This window comes from Hyaena hyaena, unplaced genomic scaffold (genome assembly GCF_003009895.1).
Source record: "Hyaena hyaena isolate Hyena2069 unplaced genomic scaffold, ASM300989v1 scaffold_285, whole genome shotgun sequence".
Lineage (NCBI taxonomy): Eukaryota > Metazoa > Chordata > Mammalia > Carnivora > Hyaenidae > Hyaena > Hyaena hyaena.
Window position 1 is genome coordinate 2,094,853 of NW_024080917.1, and position 24,285 is coordinate 2,119,137.

At 64.2% G+C, this 24,285-nt stretch overlaps 1 protein-coding gene across 8 annotated transcripts; it reads right to left on the reverse strand.

The window, feature by feature from the left end:
- CAPN15 (calpain 15) lies at positions 1-22,585 on the reverse strand. 8 transcript variants are annotated; one of them, XM_039246741.1, is made up of 14 exons: positions 22,203-22,575; positions 14,853-15,148; positions 5,939-7,053; positions 5,625-5,761; positions 4,680-4,888; positions 4,408-4,591; positions 4,104-4,327; positions 3,264-3,389; positions 3,035-3,187; positions 2,471-2,632; positions 2,085-2,317; positions 1,812-1,978; positions 1,557-1,735; positions 1-1,452 (listed from the first exon to the last, which is right to left on the reverse strand). In XM_039246741.1, exons 2-14 carry the CDS (start codon positions 15,032-15,034, stop codon positions 1,275-1,277), a joined length of 3,249 nt encoding a protein of 1,082 aa, XP_039102672.1. In that variant the 5' UTR covers positions 15,035-15,148; positions 22,203-22,575; the 3' UTR covers positions 1-1,274. The 8 variants fall into 8 exon arrangements, 7 of the variants coding, with proteins under 7 accessions (XP_039102672.1, XP_039102675.1, XP_039102669.1 ...); XM_039246744.1 differs by having other exon boundaries at positions 5,625-6,347; positions 6,837-7,053; positions 22,203-22,573; XM_039246738.1 differs by having other exon boundaries at positions 1,557-1,636; positions 5,625-7,053; positions 22,203-22,578.
- Between the last annotated feature and the right edge of the window lie 1,700 nt (positions 22,586-24,285).

The window sequence follows — 24,285 nt, forward strand, 5'->3', positions numbered from 1 at the left end:
TTACAAAACAAAACGTTTTTATTTGGTCCATTGGAGCCTGAGTCTGGAAACGCCCATGGAGAACCATCCTACAGGGATGGGGACTGGCAACTGGTAAAATAGTCTCTGTGTCAGAAGAGCTGGCCGTATATACAGGGTTAAAAATATTCACAGCTCAGAGTAAAAGGGGAGTGGAGTGCTTCCCGGTGTTTCTCCAGGCGTAAAAGCCCCCCCAGGGCTGCCCGCTGACTGGGAGCTGCAGGACACCGAGGCTGGGCGGCCCCCGCAGGAGCTGGCCTCCGATGTCTGCGGGCAACTGCAGGTCTCTGGCCTGACGGCAGCCTCAGGGGAGGGCGGCCGGGGGGGCCGAGTGGCCGCTCAGCTCCCCGGGCTTCCGAGGTGGGGGAGGAGCAGGGAGGGGCCCAGACAGGGAGCCTGCCAGAGACCCGGACATCGAACAGCAGGGCTGGGTCCGGGCCTGGCTGCACCCTGACCGGCGGGCCCTGACCTCCAGCCCTGGGGGCATGGCTTCGATCCTGGCAGGCTCTCCAGGAATTGCATAGTGTCGCCAGAGGGGCAGCTGGGACCCTCCCCATCCCCGGCCCTGAGCCCTCGGTCGCCAGGCACCTGGCTCCTGGGACACGCTGCTGGGACTCCAAGGACCCCTGCTTGCTTTGTGGGGGATGGGGGGCAGGGAAATGTGCTCTGGGGGTTAGCTGGGGCGAGAAGGCTCCTGAACTCATGTCCCACGAGGGGGTGGTCCCTGCTCTCACCCCAGGATCCCAGCCTCTGACCCCAACAGAGGAGGGTGGTCCCTACTCACCCTGGAGTCCCAGCCTCTGATCCATCACAGAGGACATGGTTCCTCTTCACCCTGGGGTCCCAGCCTGACCCCTACAAGGGAGTGAACCCTGCTCTCACCCTGGGGTCCTGGCTTCTGACCTGCCCAGATCTGGTTCCATGGACAGGGCTCTTGGCTGCCTCGCCCAGGGAGGAGGCCCCAGGCCCCCAGGGGACGAGAAGCCTCGCCTCGGTTTGGCCCCGGCAGTCTGAACCCGGCCTGGAGGTGGACGGTCAGAGGGGCTGGCGTACAGGCCCCTGCGCTAGAGGCGGGTTCGAGGTATTCTGCTTGGTAGCTGGGAGGCCCTGGGCAGGAGGGAGGGGCAGAGAGGAAGGCCTAGGGAAAGCTGCTGCAGCTAGTGGCTCCCTGGGCGGGGTCCTGAGATTCTGCTTCAAGCGGCCTCCACTGGGGTCTCCCTCATAAAGTGCGCGTGGGGGCTGGGAAGGCGGGGTGGTCACAGAGGCCGAGGGCCATGCAGGCCAGCGACTTCCGGCGTGAGCGGGGGGCTGTGGGTGCCCCTGGAGGCTGTCCAGTCACTGAGGAAGGCCTGGGCCGCCTTGCGGTGCGCCAGGCGGTGGGTGATGGAGAAGCCCGCGTTGCCCTCCAGCTGGGACAGGATCACCAGGACCTGCCTGGGGGAGGGGGCCGGTGAGGGCCGGTGGGGGCGGGGGGCGGGGTGCGGGCGAGGGGCGGGGCAGGGGGCCGGTGAGGACGGAGGGAGCGGGGCGGGGCCCACCTGTGCAGCGGCGGCACGCTGTCCTGGGTGCGCAGGCTGCCGCGCGTGGACACCACGTTGAAGCTGTCGGAGCAGTCACACTGCACGTGCAAGTAGGACTTGGGGTGCCGGTTCTCCACCACCACGATGAGCCCCGCCCAGCCGTGCGTCAGGTAGTAGCAGGTCATGCCCTCGCGTCCCTGCGCACACACAGCGGGAGTGGGCTGGGGCGGGGCCTCCCCCCTCCCCCCCCCAGGACCCCGCCCGCCGGCCCACCTCGTGCCGCTCGCCCCGGCTCTCGGTGAGCAGGATGATGGCGTCGGCCAGCGTGGTCGGCTGGGCCTCCACGGGCTCCACCATGACCAGCCTGGAGCTGTACACGGCCAGCACGTGGCCGGGCGGCTGCGGGGCGCCGCGCGGGACTCCCGCCGAGGGGCTGGAGGCTGTGGGGGGCGGGAGGCGGGGCGGGCGTGAGCGGGGCGGGGCCCCAGTGCGGCCCTCCCCGTGGGCGGGGCGGGGCGGGGCGGGGCGCGGCGCGCGCGGCCTTACCCTGCGCGCCGGCGGGCGGGGGGCCCGGCGCGGGGCTCCAGTGGTTGAAGGCACAGCACACCACGGCGTACTCGCCCGGCTCCAGCATCACGTCGCAGTTGACGAACTTCTTGACGGCGCGCTTGCTGTGGGCCAGCAGGCGGCCCAGGCTCAGGCGGCCGCCGCCGCCGAAGGACGCGCGGAACACCAGCACGCACAGGTCCAGCAGGTGGCTGTCCCCGGAGTCTGCGCGCCTGCGGCCACCCACGGGCGCGGCTGAGGTCGGGGGGGGGGGGGGGGGGGGGGGGGGGGGGGGGGGGGGGGGGGGCGGCCCCGCCCCCTCCGGCCCCCGGCCCCTCCGGCCCCGCCCCGCCGGCCCCGCCCCGCCGGCCCCCGGCCCCGCCCACCTGCTGCCCTCCTGGAAGAGGGCGAACTCCAGGGACGCGCGCTCCAGCACCGTAAGAGCAGTCACCCCCACGGGCCCGCTGGCGGAGCTGGGAAAGCAGCCCTGCACACGCGCCTCCTGCCAGTCCGAGTGCACCTTGCAGATGTCCACGGAGTCGAAGTACCTGGACAGCAAGAGGGCAGCCCCTCTGCGCTCAGGCGCTGGCGCATCCCGAACCCCGTCCACTCCCTGACCCAGGGCATCTGCAGGGACCGGTGTCGGGAAGCCCTGTCCCTGCTTGTTGCCCATGGACACCACCAGGGGGCGTTGGGCTCCAAGTATGACGGGGTAAGGCCCAGCCCTGGCTGAACAAGCCCCTCCCTCACTGACCCTGTGCGGAGCTGGATTCTGGGAGGACCTCCACCTCAAGCTGCTGGGAAGGACCGGTGGGCTCCCCAGAAAAGGGCACCCCCCGATGGATCAAGCGGGGCAATCGGGTCAGGGGAGCCAAACCGAAGGTGGCTGGAGCATGAGGGCTGCCGTGGGGGGCGCATACTGGCGCCTCCTGCCTGCAGTGTCCGGATACCTGATGAAGTCACTGTACTCCATCCAGAAGACGCCCTCGCTGCTCCCGTGTGGCATGAGCTCGCTGCGCAGGTGCCCTGGCCAGTGCGGCCACTCATCTGACCAACTGCCATTCCAGGAGAAGCGGCCCCACGGGTTCCGGAGGCGCAGGAGCCTGCAGAACACAGGGCTGAGGGCCGTGTCCGTGCCCACCGCTGCCCCCACCCCCCCCACCTCCCGCCGGCCCCTACCTGGAGCCCTGGACGTCGCGGACGTCCAGGATGGAGTAGGCGTGGCGGGGACGCAGGCCCAGGCTCTCATAGGCAGCGTCGTCCACTCTCATGTTACCCCCGCCGCAGGAGGCGCCCATGAGGAACCTGCAGAGGCAGAGCAGTCTCAGTGACCAGGGACCCTCAGGAGCCAGAAGCCTCTCTGCTGACCCTGCCACCCAGTGGGGAGGTGCTGCACAGGGGTCGGGGATGGGAGGTGGAACGTGGAAGGTAGCCGGGGGGGGGGCTGCCTGTGGGGACCCCCACGGGACACACGGGGCTCAGGAAGGTGCTGTCCCAGCCCCCTCGGCTGTGGTGCAGGAGCTCAGAGGCCTGGGGCTACCCGTTCCCTGGAAGCCTTGAGGCTGGCTGGTCCTGCCAGCTCAAGGCTGTGGCTCTCAGAGGGCAGCAGTTCTGCCCGCTATCTGCTGAGAGCACAAGGTCTTGGCACAAATGAGCTAGCTGTCTCTCCCAGGCCTAAGGTTCTGGGCCCTTCCATAGACATGCTGGCCAGTGCGTGCCAGGTCTTAGAAGGCAGGCCCCACTCCCACCAGGTGCCTCTGTGGGGGTCTCTCCACCCGGCTCCAAGCGGGCCCTGGCGGTCACCACTGGCCCAGCTCAGGATGAGACCTTCCAGGTACAGGCCAATGGGCAGCATCTTGCCCGCTGGCCGTGAGAGATGCCGGTGAACTTGAGATGCAGGGTGCGGGTCAGAGGGCGCGTGCCCCGCTTCTCCCACCGCTCCAGGCCCCGGCCTGGCCGTCCCCTTGTCTCGCCTCTCCTCCCAACGCCGCTGACCGCCACAGCGCCCGCCCCTCTTACCCAGCCTCCTTAGAACTCAGCATTTTGGCCCAGATGAGGTCAGTGTCAACGGGCTCCTCGCGGGGGTTAGTGGAGCTGACCTGCAGCGCCAGGCTCTCACAGGGGGCACCGGTGAGCGTGGCCAGGCCTTCGATGGCGCGCCCCGCCTGGAGGGCGAAGTAGGAGCCGTGCAGCTTGGCCAGCGCCTTCTCGATGAGCGCCACCCACAGCTGCTTCCGCTGAGCCTACGGGGAGGGGCTGGAGTCAAGAGGCCTGACGCGGGCCAGCACCCGTGCTGCCCGCCTGGGCCCGCCCGGCCCTCCACCTGGGAGAAGAGGAGGAAGCCGGCCTCGTCGCACGGCAGCATGTCATCCACCAGCACCGTTGTCCACGTGCCGTCCTTGCACAGCCGCACCTGGTAGGCGCCCTCCGCACACAGGCTGCGTGTGACCATCACTCGCTCGACCAGGTCGGGCCGCTCGGCCAGCACGGCCAGCGCGCTCAGGAACCTGCACAGAACCGGAGGGGGGGAAGGGGGCTCCTCTGTGAGCACGCTGGGCCGCCAGCCACCCCGCCCCCTGTGGGCGCCCCGCTCACCAGCAGTTCCCCAGCAGCCCCTGCAGAATGTCCGAGGGCCGGAGAGTGTGGAACACGGACCACGAGGTGTTGTGGTCCCTGGAGACGGAGCAGTTGATCTCGTGGGGCCGCAGCCACTGCCGTACACGCTGCTGGACGCTGTCACCCGCAGGGAAGCCCACAGACTTGGGCCCAGGGGGGAAGCTGTCATCCACGAAGTTCACGCTGTTCTGCAAGGGCCACGGCCTCACACTCAGTCTCCTCCTGGCTGAGGCCACACCCAGCACCCTGAAAATGCTGCCTGGGCCCAGAAGCAAGAGGGTGGGTATGTGCAGCCACCCTGCCTGATCTGGATGTCCTGGTCAGGGCTCTGTGTGGGCCACAGCACCCCACGTGGGCACGGGGACCACTGCATGCCCCCAGCCTGGAGGCCACAGGGACGGCAGGCATGGGGTGCAGGGACACAAACCCCGAGACAGGCTGCCAGGTGGGCTGCTGGCAGTGATGGGGGCAGCAACCTGAAGGGGGACAGACAGCCCCTCCAACTGACTCAGGGGGCAGTGTTCCCCTGACTCAGGCCTCCCACAGCTACAAGGGCGGAGGGGCGTGAGGAAGTGTCCAGGCCCCGAGTTTCCGCGGGGTCTTCCCAGCTCGAGGAAGCACTGGGCCTGCCTGTGGCAAGAAGCCTCCACCTGCAACCCCCCCTCAACCGTGGCTTCACCACCTTTGGGAAATCACAACTGAGGAGGGTCAGGAGCACAGATCCTTCTGGATAGACTGGATGAGAGGGACCCTGCCGCTGTGCGGAGCTTGGGGAAGAGTGTGTCACTCCGGCCAGAGAAGGAACACCAGTAAAGGACAAAAGGTACAGACACCCTGATCGTGGGACAGAGGGCCACGATGAGAAGGGGCCCGTGGAAGGGGAGGGCCGGCCCGGAGCGTGGCCACCATCCTCAGGGCGCTCACCTCCCGGCAGAAGGCCACGATGTTTTCCCAGAGGGCCTTGGCCTCACCCTCATCGGTCTGCCGCCGCTTCTCCACGTGCATGCTCTCCCTGCGCCTCAGGGGTGTGACGCCCCGGCGCTGGGCCACCAGGAGCTGGGGTGTGTGACAAGCGGCACAGTGCTTGGCCCTGGGTGCGTTGAGCAGAGTGCAGGCAGGGCAGGCCCACTGGCCCGGGCGCTCAGGTGGCACCGCGGGGCCCGGGCAGCTGGCCTTGTGGGCGGAGCAGGGGCCGGACTTCTCGGTGCTGCAGTCGAGGCAGCGGGTGGGGGGCTCACCGTGCTCCTGGAAACCATGCAGCTTGGAGCAGCCGCACGCAGTGCATCGGGGGGCCGCCGTGGGGTTCCTAAGTGTGCACTTGGCACATGACCAGGTGGTGAAGTCGGGGCTGGAGGGGCTGGCGGGCTTGTAGCGCACGGTGTCTCCAGCCAGGTCAATGACGTCGCTGCCCGGCATGGCGCCGCAAGCCTCACAGCGGCCAGGGCTGCCCTCGGCGGCTTCCTCCTCCAGCATGCTCAGCCTCTTGCTTGACAGCAGCTCCGCCAGGCGGGAGGCTCCGGCTGCGGTCCGCCCTGGGCCCTGGGGGGGCCCCTTGGAGCCGGCAGAGGGGGAGGGCTGGGTGGCCTCAGGCACCGGTGGCTGCAGCTGCGGGGGGACCTCGCGGCGGCTGCGGGGCACAGGGTTGTTCTGCAGGGTGGGCGAGAAGGGGCTGAAGGTCGGCGCCCGGGGGGGCTCCTGGTCGGTGGCAGAGGGAGGGTCAGCTTCGGCACCTTCCCCGGGCTGGGGTGGGGCAGGTATGACGTGGAAGCCGGCGGGGGCCACAACTTCGGGGACCACCAGGGCCTCGGGAGGGATCCTGGGCAGCGAGAGTTTCCGGGGGCCGCCGCAGGCAGAGCAGGAGCTGGCCACGGGCGTGTTGTGCAGCGTGCAGCGCTGGCAGGCCCAGCCGCTCCCCGGCTCTGCTGCTCCCTCCTGCTCCCCCTCCTCCACCTCCACTTCCTCCTGCTGCTCCTCCTCCTCCTCAGGCCGCCCCCGAGCTGGGTCTGCGGCCGCCAGCCCCACCGTCCGAACGGGACCGGCCTCCTCCTTGCAGCCGCCCCTGGGCTCCGCCAGGACCCCGTTGATGATGGGCAGCAGGGAGGTGCCAGGCACGGGCTCTGGGGCAAAGCCGCACACCTCACAAGTCTCTTTGCCCAGAAAGTTCCGGAACGTGCAGCGGGCGCAGGGCCATTTCTGCTCCTCCACGCTGAGCCGGAGGATGTGGTCGAGGTCAGGCTTGTGCCGGGGGGCCTCACAGATGGAGCACTGGCGTTGGCCGGCTGGGTTCAGGAAGGTGCAGCGCGCACAGGACCACTCCCCAATCGCGGCCATGGACCCAGGAGAGTGCGTGTGGCTGCAAGGCAAGACCCTGATCAGTGCAGGCCGGAGGACAAGGGCCCGAGCCACCTGGGACAAAGGTGTTGGGCTGCAGGTCGGTGCCCTTCCGGGCTGTAACAGGCGTCAGGCCCTAGAGTGTAGCCTCTGAGGGGCTCGAGGACTCTCAGAGTCAGGGGCCCCCAACGCCTCCCACAGGTCTGTCCTCAGACCCCTTCCGGAGGGGCAGACCCGTGGAGACAGAGCAACGGGGTCGAGCCACACTATCCTAGTGGCCGTGGGGCCCTGCTGGGGAGGCAGGCAGTCTCTAACCAGTTCCAGAAAAGAGTATGAGTGAATTTCCTGGACAGGATAAAGGGCATCCTCAAAACCCTACAGCGGACATCATACCCAGCGGTGACACACTGAGTGCTTTCCTCCTGAGACCAGGGGCTCAGTGCTGCTGGTCAGCACTGTACCGGAGTCCCAGGCAGAGCAGCCAGGCAGGAAACAGAGATAAAAGGCATCCAACTGGAAAGGAAGAAGTAACACCACCTCGGGTCGCGATCTTTCCCCACACTGCTTGGGATCCCCCGACCCCCACCTCGCCCTCCCTCGCTCATGCGTGCGTGCTCATGCTCTCTGCTAAAAATAAATAAACATTAAAAAAGGAAAGTCCTGCAGCTAATAAGTGAATTCGGCAATGTTACAGGGCTCGAGATCGACACACAAGCGTCAGGTGTGCTTCCGTGCCAGCAACGAAACGCCGGAGAAAGGGAAGTTGGGAGAACACCACCACTTCATCCCCAGCGGTGAACTATCTAAGGGTCCTTTTCACCAAGAAGGAGAAAGACTTGTACTCTGAAAACTACAAAGGACATCACAGAAGACCAGAACAAACGGAAAGACACCCCCTGGTCAGAGACCGGAAGACTTCATACAGTTACAACCACAGTAACACCCAAGTGATTGACGAATTCAGATTCAGTGCAAGCCCAATCAGAATCCCCCTTTCCTTTTCTTTCTAGTAGGAATGGAAAAAGCTGATTCTAAAATTCCTATCAAACGCAAGGACACCCCCACCCCTCCCACAAGTGGCCACAGCAGTCCTGAACAAGAGGGGCAGCAGACAGGCGGCACCTGCACAAGGTCCCAGCGTAACCTACACACGGTCTGTGCGGCCACAGGACAGCACTGAGGAGCCCGGACAGGTGCCTCACACATACAGTCAAAACATTTTATTTTTTCATGTGTTTTTTTTTTAATGTTTTATTTATTTTTGAGAGAGAGAGAGAGAGACAGCGTGAGCAGAGGAGGGTCAGAGAGAGAGGGAGACACAGAATCCGAAGCAGCTCCAAGCTCCGAGCTGTCAGCACAGAGGCTGACGCGGGACTCGAACCCACGAACCGTGAGATCATGACATGAGCCAAAGTTGGACGCTTAACTGACTGAGCCACCCAGGCGCCCCACACACGACCCTGAGATTAAGGGTTACACACTCCAACTGAGCCAGCTGGGTGCCCCTGGTCGAGTGATGTTAGGCAAGGGCGCCAAGACCACTTGGGGAAAGGGCAGTCTTTTCAACAAATGGTGCTGGGAAAGCAGGATCTCAGCACTGAACAACGAGGTTAGGCCCTTACCTCACACCATATTCAAAAATTAACTCCAAATGGATCAATGACTTAAATGTAGGAGTGAAAACTATAAAACTCTTAGGAAAAAAACTCAAGAAAGATTTTGGGACTTTGAGGGGCACCTGGCTGGCTCAGCTGGTAGAACATCCAACTTTTGATCTCAAGGTTGTGAGTTTGAGCCCCACGTTGGGCATAAAGCATACTTAAATAAAAGAAATAAATAAAGGAAAAAACAGATAAAACTGAGTGATCTTGAACTGACCATGGATTAGATATGACACTAAAAGTATACGCAAGTGGAGGGAAAAATCAGAGTTCGTCCAATGAATAGCTTCCGTGCTTCAAAGGGCACAGCTGGGCAAGTGAAAAGAGCACTCATAAAATGAGAGAGAATATTTACAAACATGTGTCTGACAAGGGTCTCGCATCCAGAAAATATAAATAACTCTCACAACTGAACGACAACAATAAAGCTGTTTTAAAAACGGGCAAAGGACTTGAATATTTCTCCAAAGAGGATATATGAGTGGCCATGGAAGCCTGTGGAAAGATGGTCAAATGTCACTGGCCATCAGGAAAATGCAAACCGAAGCCCCCGAGAGGCGCCACCGCACACCCAGCACGGCTGGCCGGAATGCACAGCGCGGACGACAGCAAGGACCACTGCCTCAGAGAAGCCAGGACCCGGCCCTGAATCGCCAATGGGAACGCAGGGGCAGAACGGTGCGGCGGCCAAGGACACAGTCTGGCAGGTCCTCAGCTAGTTACCCGGGTGACCATCCGGCCCGGCAATTCCTCTCCTGGATGTGCACCCCCGACAGTGCACAACTGGTACCCCAGCGCACACACGCTCAGAGCGGATCTACTCACGACAGTCAAAGGTGGAAACAGCTCAAATGTCTGTCAGTGAAAATACAGATAAACAATACGTGGACTATTATTATTCGGCCATAAGAGAGAATGAAATTCCAACGCGGGCTGGATTCTGTGTCTCTCTCTTTCTCTGTCCCTCCCCTGCTCATGCTGTCTCTCTCCCCCTCAGAAATAAATAAAACATTTAAAAAATTTTTAAAAAGAAATTCCGACACAGGCTACAACCTGGACAAACTGTGAATACGTCGTGCTAAGTGAGAGAAGACAGACACAAGACCGCACGTCACAGGGGACCATTCACAACACGAGACCCAGAGGCGGGAAGAGGTATGGGGGTCCTCAGGGGCTGCGAACGACTTCCTAAGGAGCACTGGTGATGACGTTCGGGGACTGAGGAGAGGTGATGGACACACAGTGTGAATGTACTAAATACCACTGGTCATTCACTCTATGATGATTACTTGATATTGTAGGAATTTCACCTCAAAAAAAAAAAAAAAAAAGCAAGCTCAAGGGGAGGGCCAGGGCCTGAGTGACTGGGGGTCACCCTGACCCAGGGCCACTGGCCCAGCTGCCTACTTGGTCTCTCGGGGGACCCTGGGCAGACATCTGACCACGAAAAGCGGGCTAGCAGTGCTCGAGGCTCACCCGCTGGGTCACGGGAGAGACAGGCGGTATCCTGGGGCTGCGCACCGCCCACCGACCTGCCCGCTATCAACCCAGACCAGGGCAGGGCCGCCGTGCAACATGCAAACCTGAACCCCCAGAGCATGCGCCCAGGCCGTGGGGCCGTGACAGCTGGGGCCCACCCCGCACCCGGCAGTCCCAGGGGCATCACGGGGGAGGTGTTCAAGGTCACAGGAGGTGGGACAAAGGGCAGAGTCCCTTCCACCATCAGCTTGTCCTGAGTGTTGGTGACGCCCAGACCTGAGAGACTCTCCTAGGACGGGTGGCCTAGTGCTGGCAACACTCAAGGTGTGCCCCCCCCCCGCCCGCTCGGAGCCCTTTGTCCTGAAGGAGGGGCCTGCAGGCATGGCCGTGTGCCCCATGTGCCAGGTGCGGCCACAGAGGACACGGCCCTTCCCAAGTGGCTGGGCCCGTGGCGTGTGTGCGCAGAGGGGAGGGCAGGTGGGGTGCTCCTGGCTCCGCCTGCCGCTGAGGGGTCACTGCCTGGGGGTGGAGATGGCCTCTCAACCTGCTCCTCAAGGGCTAATCTGGGTGCAAGGGGGTGTCTATACTCCACAACACACAGCCTCCTGCCCTGATTGTAGCTGCTCTGCTGGCGGAAAAGTCAATTGTTCTTTACAAAGCACGAGCCCATGCTTCTGATGTCGTTTACACCAAACCCTTGTGGTTCGGGAAGAAAAAGAAGTTGCCTCTTCAAAAAACAATCCAAAAAACTCCCCAAGCAGCAGGAATGCTCCTTAGGGCCCAAGGCAAACTCTGTGAAGCCACCTTCCCGGCCTGTGCGGCTGAGGGTCAGGAGCCGCCACAGCCTCACCTGCATATGGCAGTGCCCAAGCAGACAGACGGGCCGTGGGGTGAATGGGTGCCAGGCTGGGCTCAATGCAGGACACTTGGCACCAGCAGAGTGGGGCAGATCCCCTGTGGCCTTGGCTTCTGTGCTACAAACAGCCTCAGAACTCTTCCTGGAGACAAGCAGGCCCTCCCCCCACACTGCTCCCACTCAGAGAAGGGCCCACAGTCATGCTGTGCGTCACAGTGAGGGCCCCCAGACATGCACACAAGCATGGGTTAAGTCCCAGGCTGCTTTCGCCCCGGCTCCAGGCCCAGGGCACGGTCACTCACCCGGCACGCCTCACGTGGCTTGGTCACGGGGACCCGCAGAGTGAATCTGACATTTTGGAGACCACCCACTCCTGAGATGAGTCTCCAAAGAAAAGACTCAGGCCCCTGGCCTGTGTGCAGGGAAGGTAGAGGACAGCTGTCTGAGGACACGCCTGTCCCTGGAATCAGGGCTCTGGGGGCCCCAGACACACTGAGCAAGGACAGCCTGTGGACGGAGGGAGCCCAATTCCTGTCTGCCCTCCTAACCTGCCAGCTGGCCAGTCCCTGGCCTGGGCCCAGCTGACCTTGAGACACGGGGTCCGCTGGTCCCGGCCAGCACTGGGGACAGTGGAGGAACACTGCAGGTTTTGTAGCCATTGTGGTGGGTAAAGTACACCAAGAAGGTTCTGTCTGGGGTTCAGAAAGGGTTAAAGAAAGCAGTGCCTGAAATTCAAGTTTAGCCCTGGGCAGTGGCATCTCTGGCTGGAGGAAGGCTTCTTGGGATAGTGGCTCTGGCACAGGGGCTCCCTGGACAGGCAGCGGGGAGGGCGCTGTGCTCCCTCACTGACCCCTGCAGCCCACATCCCGGGGTTATTGGGCAGGCTGAGGAGAAGTGGCTCAGGGGTCAGTGACTGGGTGGCCAGAGGCACTTGCGAAGGGGCCTCTGGCCCTCACTACCCTCGGATCACCTTCTCCAAGTCCGCAGCCCCAGGGTCACCCCGACGTGACACAGGGCCTGGGCAGGAGCAACGGCATCGGGACCTGGAGCCAAGCCAGACTCCCGCGCACAGCTTGCTGGAGCACCGCGACACCATACAGTCCGGAATGGGGGTGGGGCGGGGCGGGGGGGGGGCTGCCCGTGAAAAGACTTGAGCTACTCCTTACAAGAGAAAGGCCGAGTCAAGGGTTAACTGAGGCACGTATCCAGAAAACCCCGACGCCAAATGCCCACCGTGCCCCGTCTTCTGGGAGTCCGCAGCACCTGGTTCCAATTCAGAAGGGAGGCTATGGAGTTGCCCCGGGGGCACACCGTAAGCTCCCCCGCAGGGCACCCAGGTTTGCAGGAACACGGAGACTCATGGTCATCCCTACAGGGTGCAGCACCTCCCCGGGCACGCCTCTCTTCCCCACACAGCAGAGACTGGTAAGCAGTGTCCACACACGATGAGCTCGGCGAAGCCCCCAGACCCGAGGCTGTCAGCGTCCTGGGCAGGCTACGTCTGGATGCCCTGCTGGCTGTGGCCACCGAACCCCCAACCTTAGGATTCAAGGCGCCCTCCTCTGGGGTTACCCTTGGCCATCCTTGAGTCATCCTCGTCTCTGGGTTCCCAGGGCTTGCAGGTGGCCATGCCCACGTCCATTGCTTATGGCCCAAGGCGAGTAGCTCCCAGGGCCAGTACAAGGGGACGGTCCTGGGCAAGGAGGCAGCGTGCCCAGATTCGGAGGCTCTTCAGTGAACGGCGCCCTCCAGGCTGTGGCAGTGTCCCACGCGTGTACGCGTGTGTCCGTGTCCAGGGATGCACGCAGGGAGGGGTCCCGAGGGGTAGTGGGGTGGGGCAGCTGCCTTGTGTAGCGCCCACTCCCCACTTCTCATCCTCAGTCTGGGTGTCTGTCAATTCCTCCTGCTTCGCCTGCTCGCGGCGGCACACGGTGACCCCCACCCCCCAGGTCTGGTGGCTGCACGGGGAATGGGAAGCAGCCACTGGTGCCCCAGCCTGGGGGAGTAGCCTGGCAGGAGGCCAGGGGAATGAGAAAGTTACACCTGGGTCGGCAAGTGCGCCAGTACCCGAAGCCAGACAGGCACACGCGTCCCTCAGCACGCCGGGGCAGGGCGTGCAGGGCGCCGCCCGGCAAACCCCACAGGGTCCAGCCCGGCCTGCTGCTCCCTGGGGGCAGCCCCCCTCCCTAGGACCCAGTAAGTAATTTACCCTCAGGAAGCAAATACATGGGAATCTGTAAAAAGCGTGAGGACAGATAGGTCACACGGGGAGATGCCCCATGTCATGTCAGGGAGACACAAATCAAACCACACGGGGACAGCGCTCTGTACCCGCCAGCAGGCAGATGGTCACAAGTGTTGGCCGGGACGGGGAGACACTAGAACCCTCCCCTCCATCTCTGGTAGGGATGCAAAACGGTACAGCTGCTGTGGAACACAGCTTGGCACTGTCTTAGGAAGCCGGGCAAACTTACAGCGACCCTCGGCAGCTGCACCCTGGGTCCCCGCCCAAGAAAAAGGAAAACGTGTCTGCACAAACGCTTGAACGTGAACGCTCACGGCTGCACGACCCGTAAAAACCAAGCAGAAACAACCAACCATCTGCTGAGAAATGGATAAAACAGAACGGGGTCTGTCCACACAACAGGGTATTTATTATTCAGCCATGAAAAGGAACGAAGCTCTGGCACCCACTATCACGTGGAGGGACCCTGAGAACGCTGTACTTGTTGACAGAAACTAGATGCAAAAATTAAACGATTCCACTGGTGTGAAATTTCTTGAAAAGGCAAAGCTATAGGCAGGGGGCAGGGTGGCTGCCTGGGGAAGGGTGGCAAATGGGCAGGGTCCCTGGGGGCTCAGAGACATGGGTGCACAACTCTATAAACTCCCCAAACCACGCAGCTGCACACTTACGAGGGGTGAATGAGACACACAGATGTCCACCAGTGCGTCCCCAATACCGTAACAAGGGAGCAGAGCAAACCCTTCCTGCCACTGGGGTAACTTAGGTGAGACCCGTGCTGCGCCCACCGGCTGGGCCGACTCCAGCACCTCGCAGGTGCCCCACCTGCTGGGGGCTCAGGCCTCGGGTCCAATGCCATTCCAGAAGGGACATCCGTCAGGACCCTGTCTACTGTCCACCTAGCCGGTGGGCCCAGGACACGCAACTGCCCTGCACACTGACCTGTGCCCACAGGAGGTGATGGCCAAGTGCCACAAGGCGGGCGCCTTTGGGGAAGGGCGTGCCGCTAGTGACGGGGTCCCAGGAAAGCAGGGGTTGCCGCTGCTCTGCCCGAGGCTGGAGGGACCCCGGCTGTCTACTGAGCACCAGGCTCCCCTCTCCAGTGGGGCCGCAGGATGGGCCGAAGGCAGAGGCGGGCCGCCCGAGCCCAGTGCCCCCCGAGACCTGAGCAGTGGGCACAGCGCCCAGGCAGCCCCCCTCCAGGCATCCCAGAATTCCTGAGGGGAGGGTCTCCAGGTGACTCGATGGGCAGCCTCAGCGGAGAAACCCAGGCGGGGGCGCCGTGGCAGGAGAACAGCAGACCGAGCAAGCCCTGGGCCCGGCAGGCGGCCCACACAGGCCCTGCCCCGGCTACACCAGCCAGCCAGGCCGCGACCCACACTGCCTGGCTCTGTGGGGAGGGCTGGCACCCCAGAGTTTCTCCAAGAGCCTCTCAAGTCTCGGGCCTCGTCGGGGAAGCGAGCTGCCAGAGGATTCTCAGGAACGGGACCCCCCACCCTTGCAAGCCCCTCTGCCCAGGCAGGAGCACCCTGACAGAACGGCACTCCCGCCCCCGGGCCCTCCCCGCCCCACCTTCTTACCTTCGGGCCCGGGGACGCGGGGACGGGTGCTGCCGGGTGACCAGGGCACCACCCCAGACAGGCCCCCCGGGGCCACTCCTACACCAGCCGGCTGCTGCAGGGGGCCCGGAGTAAGGCGGTCCCCCGGGGAAGCCGTGGTCCGACTCGGTCTCGGTGGCCAGCGAGGAGGCGGAGCTCCCCATGGCCCCCGCGGTGGCGGCCGCGCTGAGACCCGGGCCTGGTCACACGCGGCCGGCAGCAGGGGAGGCGGAGCATGGAGGGAGGACAGCGCCCACGCCGGAGACAGGGCGGCCGGGCTGGTCAGCCACACAACAGATACACACAGAGAGAACAGAGACAAAGAGGAGAAAGAGCATGACTCACAGGAAAGAAGCCCCCAAAAGTCTGGGGAGGCTCCCCAGTGCGCAAGTGGCCTCGGGGACCCGGGGACCCCACCCCGCCCGCTGCCCAGGGGGGTCGGGCAGCACGTGTCCACGCTGGTCTCAGGAGGTCCTACTCTCAGTGAGCAAGAAGCCACGCAATCACATTTTTTGCAGAGAAAAGGCTCGAGGGGCACGGGCTGAAGGAAAGGGAGGGCTGAGCAGGTGCGCAGGGCGGGGCCTTCGGGAGGAGGGCAGCAAAGCCCCTACAGGGCCTGGCGGAGACTGCGGTGCCCTCAGGGGAGCAGACTGCTACCGCCTGCCTTTCTGGAGCCTTCCTGAGGGAGTGCCTCCCAGGCCAGACGGAGTCCAGGGGCCTGGGAAGAGACAGGGACCTCTGGCAGGGACGGCCTGCACCAGGGCAGGCGTCTGCCCCCGCCACGGGGTGAGGGAGAGGCCTCGAGTCTTGCTCCGAACAGGGCAAGTCCCAGTGAGGCTTGGGGCCAAGGGGCCCAGCCCTGACCCTCACGCAGATGCCAGGGGCCGGGTGGCCAGGGTGGAACCGCGTGAGGCCTCTGTGCGGCGCGGGCCAGCGGGCGCCCAGGCTCTGGCAGGCACTCAGGGACAGGGTATGTGGCTGGGGCCGGGGGCTGCCCGTGCTGAGAGTGACCGGCAGCACTCACTCAGCAGGGGGAAGCATGGGCCCCCCGCCCCACAAGAGCTCTGGCCAAACCACCCGAGTCCTCTGAGCGGCAAGGAAACCCTCCCAGCTAGCCTTTACTTGGCAGTGGGGGGGGGGGTGTGGGTGGGACCGAGCAGCACCTGCCCCCACTGGCCTGTGGCCTTACAAGTCACCCTGCCACTCAGGTCTGCCCACGGGGCACCGCCAGAGCAGAGTCCAGGAGGCAGAGACCCCTTGGCCTGCACAGCTGACACCATGCCCGCCCCGTCCGTAAAGGAAGTGTGTGCCGGCGCCGACCCACGGGGGCCGCACAAGCCCAGACGCCCTTTCCAGTCATCCGGCAGCCGTGCGTGGCAGGTGAAACAGATGGAAGACTCTGGAAGATGCGTCTTATGTAACCCAGTGCATCCTAACTGTCCCGGCGTCGGCGTCAAGTTCAGGTAAAACCACGTGTGAGCTAGTGACACATTTCCAAGGGAGATCCTCGAACTCTGCTGTGGGGACACACCCCTCCGCTGGACGAGCCGGGTCAGCAGGCCTGTGTGGCTTCCACACCGGGCACGCTCCCCAGCGGTCTGCTCCTTGCCAGCCAGGGTCACTGCAGACACCTGCCTCTCACACGGGTCCAGGTCAGACCCCCACCCCCTCCCCCCAACGCCGGACTCCTGGGCTCCAGTCCCTGCAGGAGACCCTCACAGGAGGGGCCCGAGTGTTTCTTTTTTTTTTTTTTTTTTTTTTTTTTTAAATGTTTTATTTATTTCTAGGAGAGAGAGAGACAGCGTGAGCAGGGGAGGGTCAGAGAGAGAGGGAGTCACAGACTGAAACAGGCTCCAGGCTCTGGGCTGGCAGTCAGCACAGAGCCCGACGCGGGGCTCGAACCCACGAACCGCGAGATCATGACCTAAGCGAAAGTCGGACGCTTAACCGACTAAGCCACCCAGGCGCCCCAGGGGCCCGAGTGTTTCTGACCCTCCTGTCACAGCCAAGTCCCGGGACAGGGGGTGGACCGTGCCATCCGCGCTGGGCCGGTGCCAGCACCACATGCATCTGAGGCAGACAGAGCTGAGGGGAACCAGCCCCAAGCAGAGAGAGGGTGTGGCCCAGGCTTCCCAGGGGGATCTGACTGCCTGGAGGAAGGGGTTCCGAGGTCCTCGCACAGGCTGGGCAAAGCACCGTCAGGGACCCACCGGCTCCTCACTAACGCCCTGAACAGGTCTTCGGCGGTGCCACGGTAAGGGCTCAGGCCTGTCACGGACGCTCGGGGAACCCTGCGCGTGGCGGGCCACGTGGCACCCTGTGTACCCGCCTCCTGACACATCTTCAGGGAACCGTGACCCTTCAGGCGCCGTCTGGGGTGGACTGTGTGGTAGCAGCCCAGTGTCCTTCTCCTCGGGGGCTCGAGGACAAGGGGTGCCCTGGAAGGGCAAATGCTCGCCAGAGAGCGGCTGGCTCCGGAGGGACTATCTGGGACCGCCAGGGACGACGGCACCCTACGTCCTGGCCCCACCGGGGGAAGTGAGAGGCCCTGGAGTGAGGCCCCCCAGGGAACAGCCACCAGCCCTGTGCTAACCCAAGAGCGCCGTCTGCGTGTGGTGACGTGCAGCCCTTGGCCCTCACGCTGGCGCCAGACTGGCACAGCAGGGCCCAGGACGTTTCCACACCCTGCTCCGCAGGCCCGGCCCCTCGAGGCAAAACCCAGGTGAGGGCCTCCCAGGGGCTGGGACACCCTGACCCCCGGTGACAAGCACCAGGCCGCCCGCTCCCCCTGCAGGGCCTGCTGGGTGGGCAAAGCCCTCACCCGGGCGAGAGCGGGGCGCGCCGGCCCACCTACTCCGCGCGTCTTCGCTCATTCAGCAAACACCACCAGGCCCCCGCGTGTGCCGGGCAAGCGCACGCAGGGCACACCTTCCGGCTGCTGTGCCTTGGGACAGCGCGACAGAGATGACGTCTCTGGGCGGAGGCCAGAGCGTACACGGTGGCGGTGCCAGACTCCCGCGATGCGACGACGCGCAAGGGGCAGGGTGCCCGGCCGCACAGCGCCCCGCGGCCCGACCACCCCCGTTTGGGAGCTGCTGCCTGACGTTTAAGCGGGACTGCGGCCTAGATGTGGCCTCGGGGACGGCCGGAGCTGGGGCTGCAGTCCCTCCGGCCCAGGGTGAGGCGTGCGCCCGGCGGGGCCCTCTCAGAGGACAGCAGGGGACAACCCACCCCGAGTGACGAGCATGAGAAGGGCCAGGCAAGCACGACCCCTCGCCCCGACCACCTCCTCTGCTAGGAGGACTAGGGCCCTTTAGAAGCTGCATCTGTCCCTTACTTAGAGGTGACTGGAGGCTCCAGGCAACCGTGTGGCCCAGCCAGCTCCTTGCTGCCTGGTTCAAGACCCCTGACCTCCGTGGCCAGCCGGAGTGGCGGATGGGGCTGTTCAAGATCCCGGGGCCTCAGGGGACAGGCGCTGCCAGGGAAAGGTGCCCAAGTGGGCGGGGCTCCAGGCAAGCAGCCTGCCAGCTGCTGAGACTCACCTCAACTCAGAGCCCAGCACCAGCGGCCACTCCACCCACCAACGGGCGACCGCCACAGCCTGGCGCTCCGTGGGGGGAGGGGCACTGGTGGCCCAGTCAGTGCTTCAGGCCAGAAGACGGGCCCAGACTCCACCCATTAGTCCCGTGTTGGCCTCAGGCAAACACCAAGGCAAGTCACTCCCACCCGCTGGGCGGGGGCCTGTGCCCTGGGAGGCGACGTCACCAGCCTGCTGACCCCAGAGAGCCAGGTGCGGGATGAAAGCCGTGGGCCCTGAAAGGGTACCTAGCACTTCCTGTTACCAACCCTGAGAGGAACCGTGCTCTGTTCCAAACCCTTGCCCTTCGGACCGGGAGCCGCCTCCTGAGGACACTATAGGGCGGTGGTCACGCCTCTGGCATTTCCGGACTTGTCCACGTGTGTCACGTCCCAGTTCCGGGGCAGCCCACCCCCGGCTTCCCGGGCACACGGAGCACCCCTGGGACACCTACTATGCTGGTCACAGGAAAGCAGCCAGACAGGGACGGGAGGGAGGGGAGGAGGGCCTCTCAGGACAGACGCACGCTCACGCACGGCGGTCCCTGACGCAGGGGGCCCCGGGGTGGCTGCACGTCCTTGCCCCGTGCTTGTGGGGACCTACCCCACCCCAGCGGCGCCTCACGCAAAAGGGCGGTGTTGTCAGACGCACAGGGACGCTCTCAGGGTCCCAGTTTCTTGGTTCAATACTGTTCAGCGTCAGATGATATTTTCTACAGGGAAAGAAAAGGCACCGGCTGTGCCCTCTCATTCCGGCGCCTTCCTCGGCCCGGGCAGGCCTGGTGACCTCTGACCTCACAGCAGCACAGGTTTTGTGGGGCCGTGGGGGCACCCAGGCTGAAGCTCACTTCAAGGGGGGGATGATGGGGAGCCGTGCAGTGCAGCCCAGGCCCCTGGAGCTCAGGCCTCCCTGCAGCCACCGCTCCTGAACAGCGGGGTTCTAGAACGAACCACCTCCCTGTTAAGTGGAGGGAGGGGAGTATCAGGCCAGGGCAGAAGGTCCTGGAGTTCAAGGTGAATTTGATTCCAAAGAGTAACTTTATGGAGAAGTGTGGATGCTGGGGGGGAGCCCGAGGAGGAACTCCCTCCGCTTCAGGTCTGGGCTGTGACGGCAGGGGGAGGGGGAGGCAGGGCCCCAGGGAAGGCCTCCTCTGGACACACGTGACACCGCTGAGCAGCAGCCATCGGCCTGCTTTCTTCCTGATTCTGTTACAGCACCGTCCAGGCACGTCCCTCAGCCTGGCCATGAGGGAGGTGGGGCCAAAGCTCCCCTCAAGCGTGGGGAAGCAAGAAAGGCAGGGCATGGCACAGCCACCAAAGCGTGATGGCGTGTACCTGCACAGGCAGCAGTGGGGCCGAGGCCCGTGTCCGTTCCACTCCCGTCTCCTGCAAACGAGGAGCCTGGTGCCCAGGTGCGTCCTCGCGGGAAGGACGGCACCACCGACTTCCCGAGCAGCCCCTCCTGGGGTGTCTGTGCTGGGCCAGGACAGCCCTCTGTCCTCCCACGGCCAGGCGCCCCAGAGCCCCCGCACCCAGCTGGCCCTGTCCTGGTGGCACTAACACAGCTGCCTGCAGAGCCCCTACTCAGACCCTGCTGGGACCCACAGAACGACAGGGTGTGGCTGGGCAGGTTTCCAAACTTGAGAGGCGGGGGCAGTCCGACCTTCGTTCAGAGGGTGGAAACCAGTAAGTCCACTCCTCATCCCCACAAACGCTGCGGGGTGCTGTACCCCGGGGTGACCCCGGAGCCACCTGCCAGCAAGCAGCCGACAGAAAACGCTCAGTGACCACCTACTCAGTGTGGATGGGACACCGCTGAGCACCAAGGGCACCTGTGCACATAAGGAGCCAGGGACAGGGCCGAGAGGTGGAATCAGAGCCCGCCATGGCCTTCCCAGGCATTCTGGGCAGAGCAGGAAGGGAAGAAGCTAGGGGAGTCTGGGTCCATGCCGAGGAACTCTGCACAAGGATTAGGCAACAGACACGATCACAGTCCCGCTCTGGGACATTCCCAGGGTGCTGGTGCTGAGTAACGGGGTGCAGGGTGGGACCAGGGGAAAGGAGCAGCGAGGAGGTGTGGGCAGTCCAGGTGGGCGGGGCGAGCAGGAGAGGCCAGCGCTGACTGATCCCAGAGCTTGTTTCATATGTACAGAGCTGGAGAGTCCCTGCTCAGGGCCCAGGCTTCAAAAGTCTGATGAAGAAGTCACCAAAGCCACCCTGCGGCTGTCCCCACTGTGCTATGGGCCTCTCATTTCAGCCTGACACTCCAGAGTAGAGCAGCAGACCAAGACATCCATGGACATATGTGACCGGTCACCAGGGCTTCCTGCTTTCTGTGGGCTCATTCTTCAAAGAGCCTCCACTGTTTCTGTGTAACCGGGCCCTCCCGTGCCTAAGGTGTCGAGGGGGCCCGGAGGGGGCCGCTCTGTGTCCAGTGACCACAAATGCCGGACTGGGGTGGCCACCCCCTGGGGCTCTTCACTCACACACCCTGGGTCCATGAAAGACACTGCGGTTTCCGAGGGACTTCAGGGCAGCAGGATAAATACTCTTTCCCACTGTCGAGTATGTAACAGGCGGTGGAAAGAGGAGGTAAAAAGGCAGCCTCGAGACTCAGAGATCTACGTGTGCAGCCCCTTGGGAGCCTTGGCCTAGTCTGCTTGTCTGAAAGCAGGGCTTACCAGGGAGCCACCCATGACAGGGGCCCGGACAGCTGGGTGAAGAGCAGGCGGCCTGGGGTCTGGGATCGGAGGTCCCTGCCTAGCCGTGCTATCCCTGAGCCTTGAGCCCAGCAGGGCTTGAACCTGGCTCTCAGGAGGTCATCAGGTCACTGCCGGTCTGCCCCAAAGCAGCTCAGAGATTTCAGATGCGGAAGGGAAAGGGAGAGAAGAGCGGGAGGACGCGGGAGGAAGTAAGATGTGCCCAACCCAAGGCCAGGCCAAACAGGCTTCCCGCAAGATGAGTCCACCAGTGTGGCCCCCGCCTGTGTGGGGCCCTCTTTCCGTGAGTCAGACCAGGGAAACACTCTCTCTGCTCGTGTCTGAGAACGTCAGAGTGGACGGATGCAGAGACTGCCCGCTCGTGCCCCAGCCCAGTCTCTGGGGGGACGCAGGGGGTCACGGACATGGCACAGCCCTCCAGACCTGGCTCCACGAGGGGCTCAGGCAGAAGTGCAGGCTGGGCTGGGCCCGTCTGCCCTCCCAGGCCTGGTGGCCCAGGAGCCCTGCTGCCTGGAGTCCGTCACAAACTCCCGGGCATGAAGTGCCCGCCCCTCCCCCCCGCCAGAGCCCCCCAGTCAGGGCCACTTGACCACACAAGGGTTCACTGGTCAGGACGAGAAGGGGTGGCCGGCAGCCTGGCAAACGGTCTCAGGGGCCACCTCCTGTAACTCCCCTGTCCCCGAAGTCAAACCAAGAGGAAGTGTGGGGTGGCCGGTGGACGCCGCCCCCGGGAAGTGCCCGGAGACCCGCTGTGGGGAGGGACGCGGGGGGTAAATGCGGACGGGATCAGAAGAGGCCTGGAAGGTAAGGGCACTCAAGGGCAGCAGGGGCCGCCTCCAGCGTCCGCAGCACCCCGGGGCTGGTCTCCCCGTGACCCAGATGACCCAGGTCCGCGCGCGCTCCCCTCTCAGACGGCGTCCCCAGCCCTGCTCGGGCTCCGACCAACGCTCGGGAGGCGCGGCTCGCCGGACCCGGGCTCCGGAGGGGGTCCAGGCCGCGCCCCCGGCCCAGCCCGGCCCGGCCCGGCCCGACTCACCTCCGCAACCTGGCGGCGCCTCCTCAGTCCCCGCGGCCCGGGCGGCACAGCCCCAGGCCTGCTCGCCGGCGCCGGCCGAGCCACAACTTCTGCCGCCGGCCTCCCGCGTCGAGTGGCGGAGAAACCGCACGCCCAGCCCGGCTCCGACTCGGCCCGCGTTCGGCGCCCGCCCTACGCCGCCTCCGTAGCGTACGCCCGGCCGGGGCCCGGCGGCTACGGCGCGCCCGGGGCGCACGCGGCGCTGTGAATCGCGCGCGCGGACTACCGCTCCCACAGGGCCGCGGGGCGCCGCCGCCAGGACGAAAGCTTGGGGCGGGGCCCGGTGCGCGATGCAGGCCGGGAGTTGTAGTCCTCTGCTGTTGGCCAACGGCCGCAGCGACCGGCTCTGTCCAGGGGCTCGCCGACTTCCCGGGCCTCCCCGTCCGCCAGCACCGCTGGATACTGCCGAGCCCCGCGCCACGCGGGCGCTGCGTGTTGGGTCTCGCTCGGAGTGGCGGAAAGAATCCTCCTAGGAGAGGACTGCGCTATTGCTCCCAGAATGCCCTGCGCTGGAGGAAGGGGCGGGACTCCAACTCCGCCCCAATCTCGGAGCTTGCGGCGTGCACTGTAGGCCCAGGTGTGCTGCTGTGGCCGCTTCCCCGTCTGTGTGGACGGGCACCCGACGAGGCCCTGGCCCCTGCGTCTCCATGGGGCCCGCAGACCTCCGTGGCGTCCTCCCAGGGACTCCTCAGTCCCCTTACCTCCCGCCTCTCAGCCGCCGTAAAGCTTCTTTGCAACTTGTCTGCTTCCGCGGGTCCTCTCGAGGCTTCGTGGTCAAAAGCTCCAGTTTTGGTGGCACCTGCTTGGGTGGAGACACGGCCTGGGCACTTACTGCGTGACTTGGCCACGTTACTTCTCGGTGGCGGGAGACGACGTGAGATGCCATCCACGGCCCGCTCAGCACCGTGCCTGCGAGGAAGACCCCTAGACCTGGGAAGCCAGGCTCTAGACAGAGCCGCCCCGCCCCCACCGCACCCCCATTCACAGAAGAGCTTCCTAGGTCCAGTCTCTCCCGTTAAGTTCCCTTTGGGCAGCTTGCGGTGACTCAGCCAGCAGTTGAGCACTCACAGCCCCTCTGCCGCCTAGATGTTTTGGAGGCAGCAGGACATGCCTGGAAGCGGTTCATCAGACGCGGCCGAAACCCAGGGAGGCTGTAGAGTGGGATGCCAGGATGCTGAGGGCAGAGCCCTAAAGACTCGCGTTCAGGGGGCACCTGGGGAGCCTGAGGTCCACTGGTCGTTCAGGAGACAGAAACCAGGCATGTCAGCTAAGAGATTCAGGGCGAGTACTTGGTCGTGGCTCAATTGTGCCTCCAGACTCCAGGATAGAGTTTGGTTTGGTTTGGTTTTGAGAGAGAGATACTGTGAGCAGGGGAGGGGGGAGAGAGAGAGAGGAGAGGAGAGAGGGAGAGGGAGAGAGACAGAATCCCAAGCAGGTTCTTCACTGTCAGTGAGGGGCCCAGTGCGGGGTTTGAACTCACAAACTGTGAGGTCATGACCTGGACCTAAATCAAGAGTTAGACGCTTAGCAGACTGAGCCACCTAGGTGCCCCAAGATGGGGCAGAATTTAAGTGGAAGGCTGGGTGGTGTTTGTTCCAGTATCCAGAAAAGTCTAAGCTAAACTCAGGAGGACCTACGGGGACAGAGCTCAGCCTTCTGAGGAGCCCCAGTCCCGGGAAAACCTCTCTGACTCTGGTGCGGCCGCCGGGGTGGAGCCGCTTCCTGAGTTCTCTCTCTAAGCGGCAAGCTTGGGGGGCACTTGCCTGTCCCTGGCTTCCTCACCTGTATGAAGGTGACAGCGTGCAGCCTCTGACCCTGTGTGGCTGTGGAATCACAGAAGATAGTTGAGGGCCAATTCCACAGTTCCCCTTCCCTCCCCTGCCCCTTCCTAAGGATACTGCCTGGGCTGGCTGTGTTCAACTGGGGTCCATGGCCGGCCGTGTAACCTCCCAGCAAGAGATGCCACTGACATTGAGCCGGGGTTCCTGTCAGCTCGCTGCGGAGTTTGTCACGGGGGTCAGGAGAGAGGAGGGGGTAGGAGCAC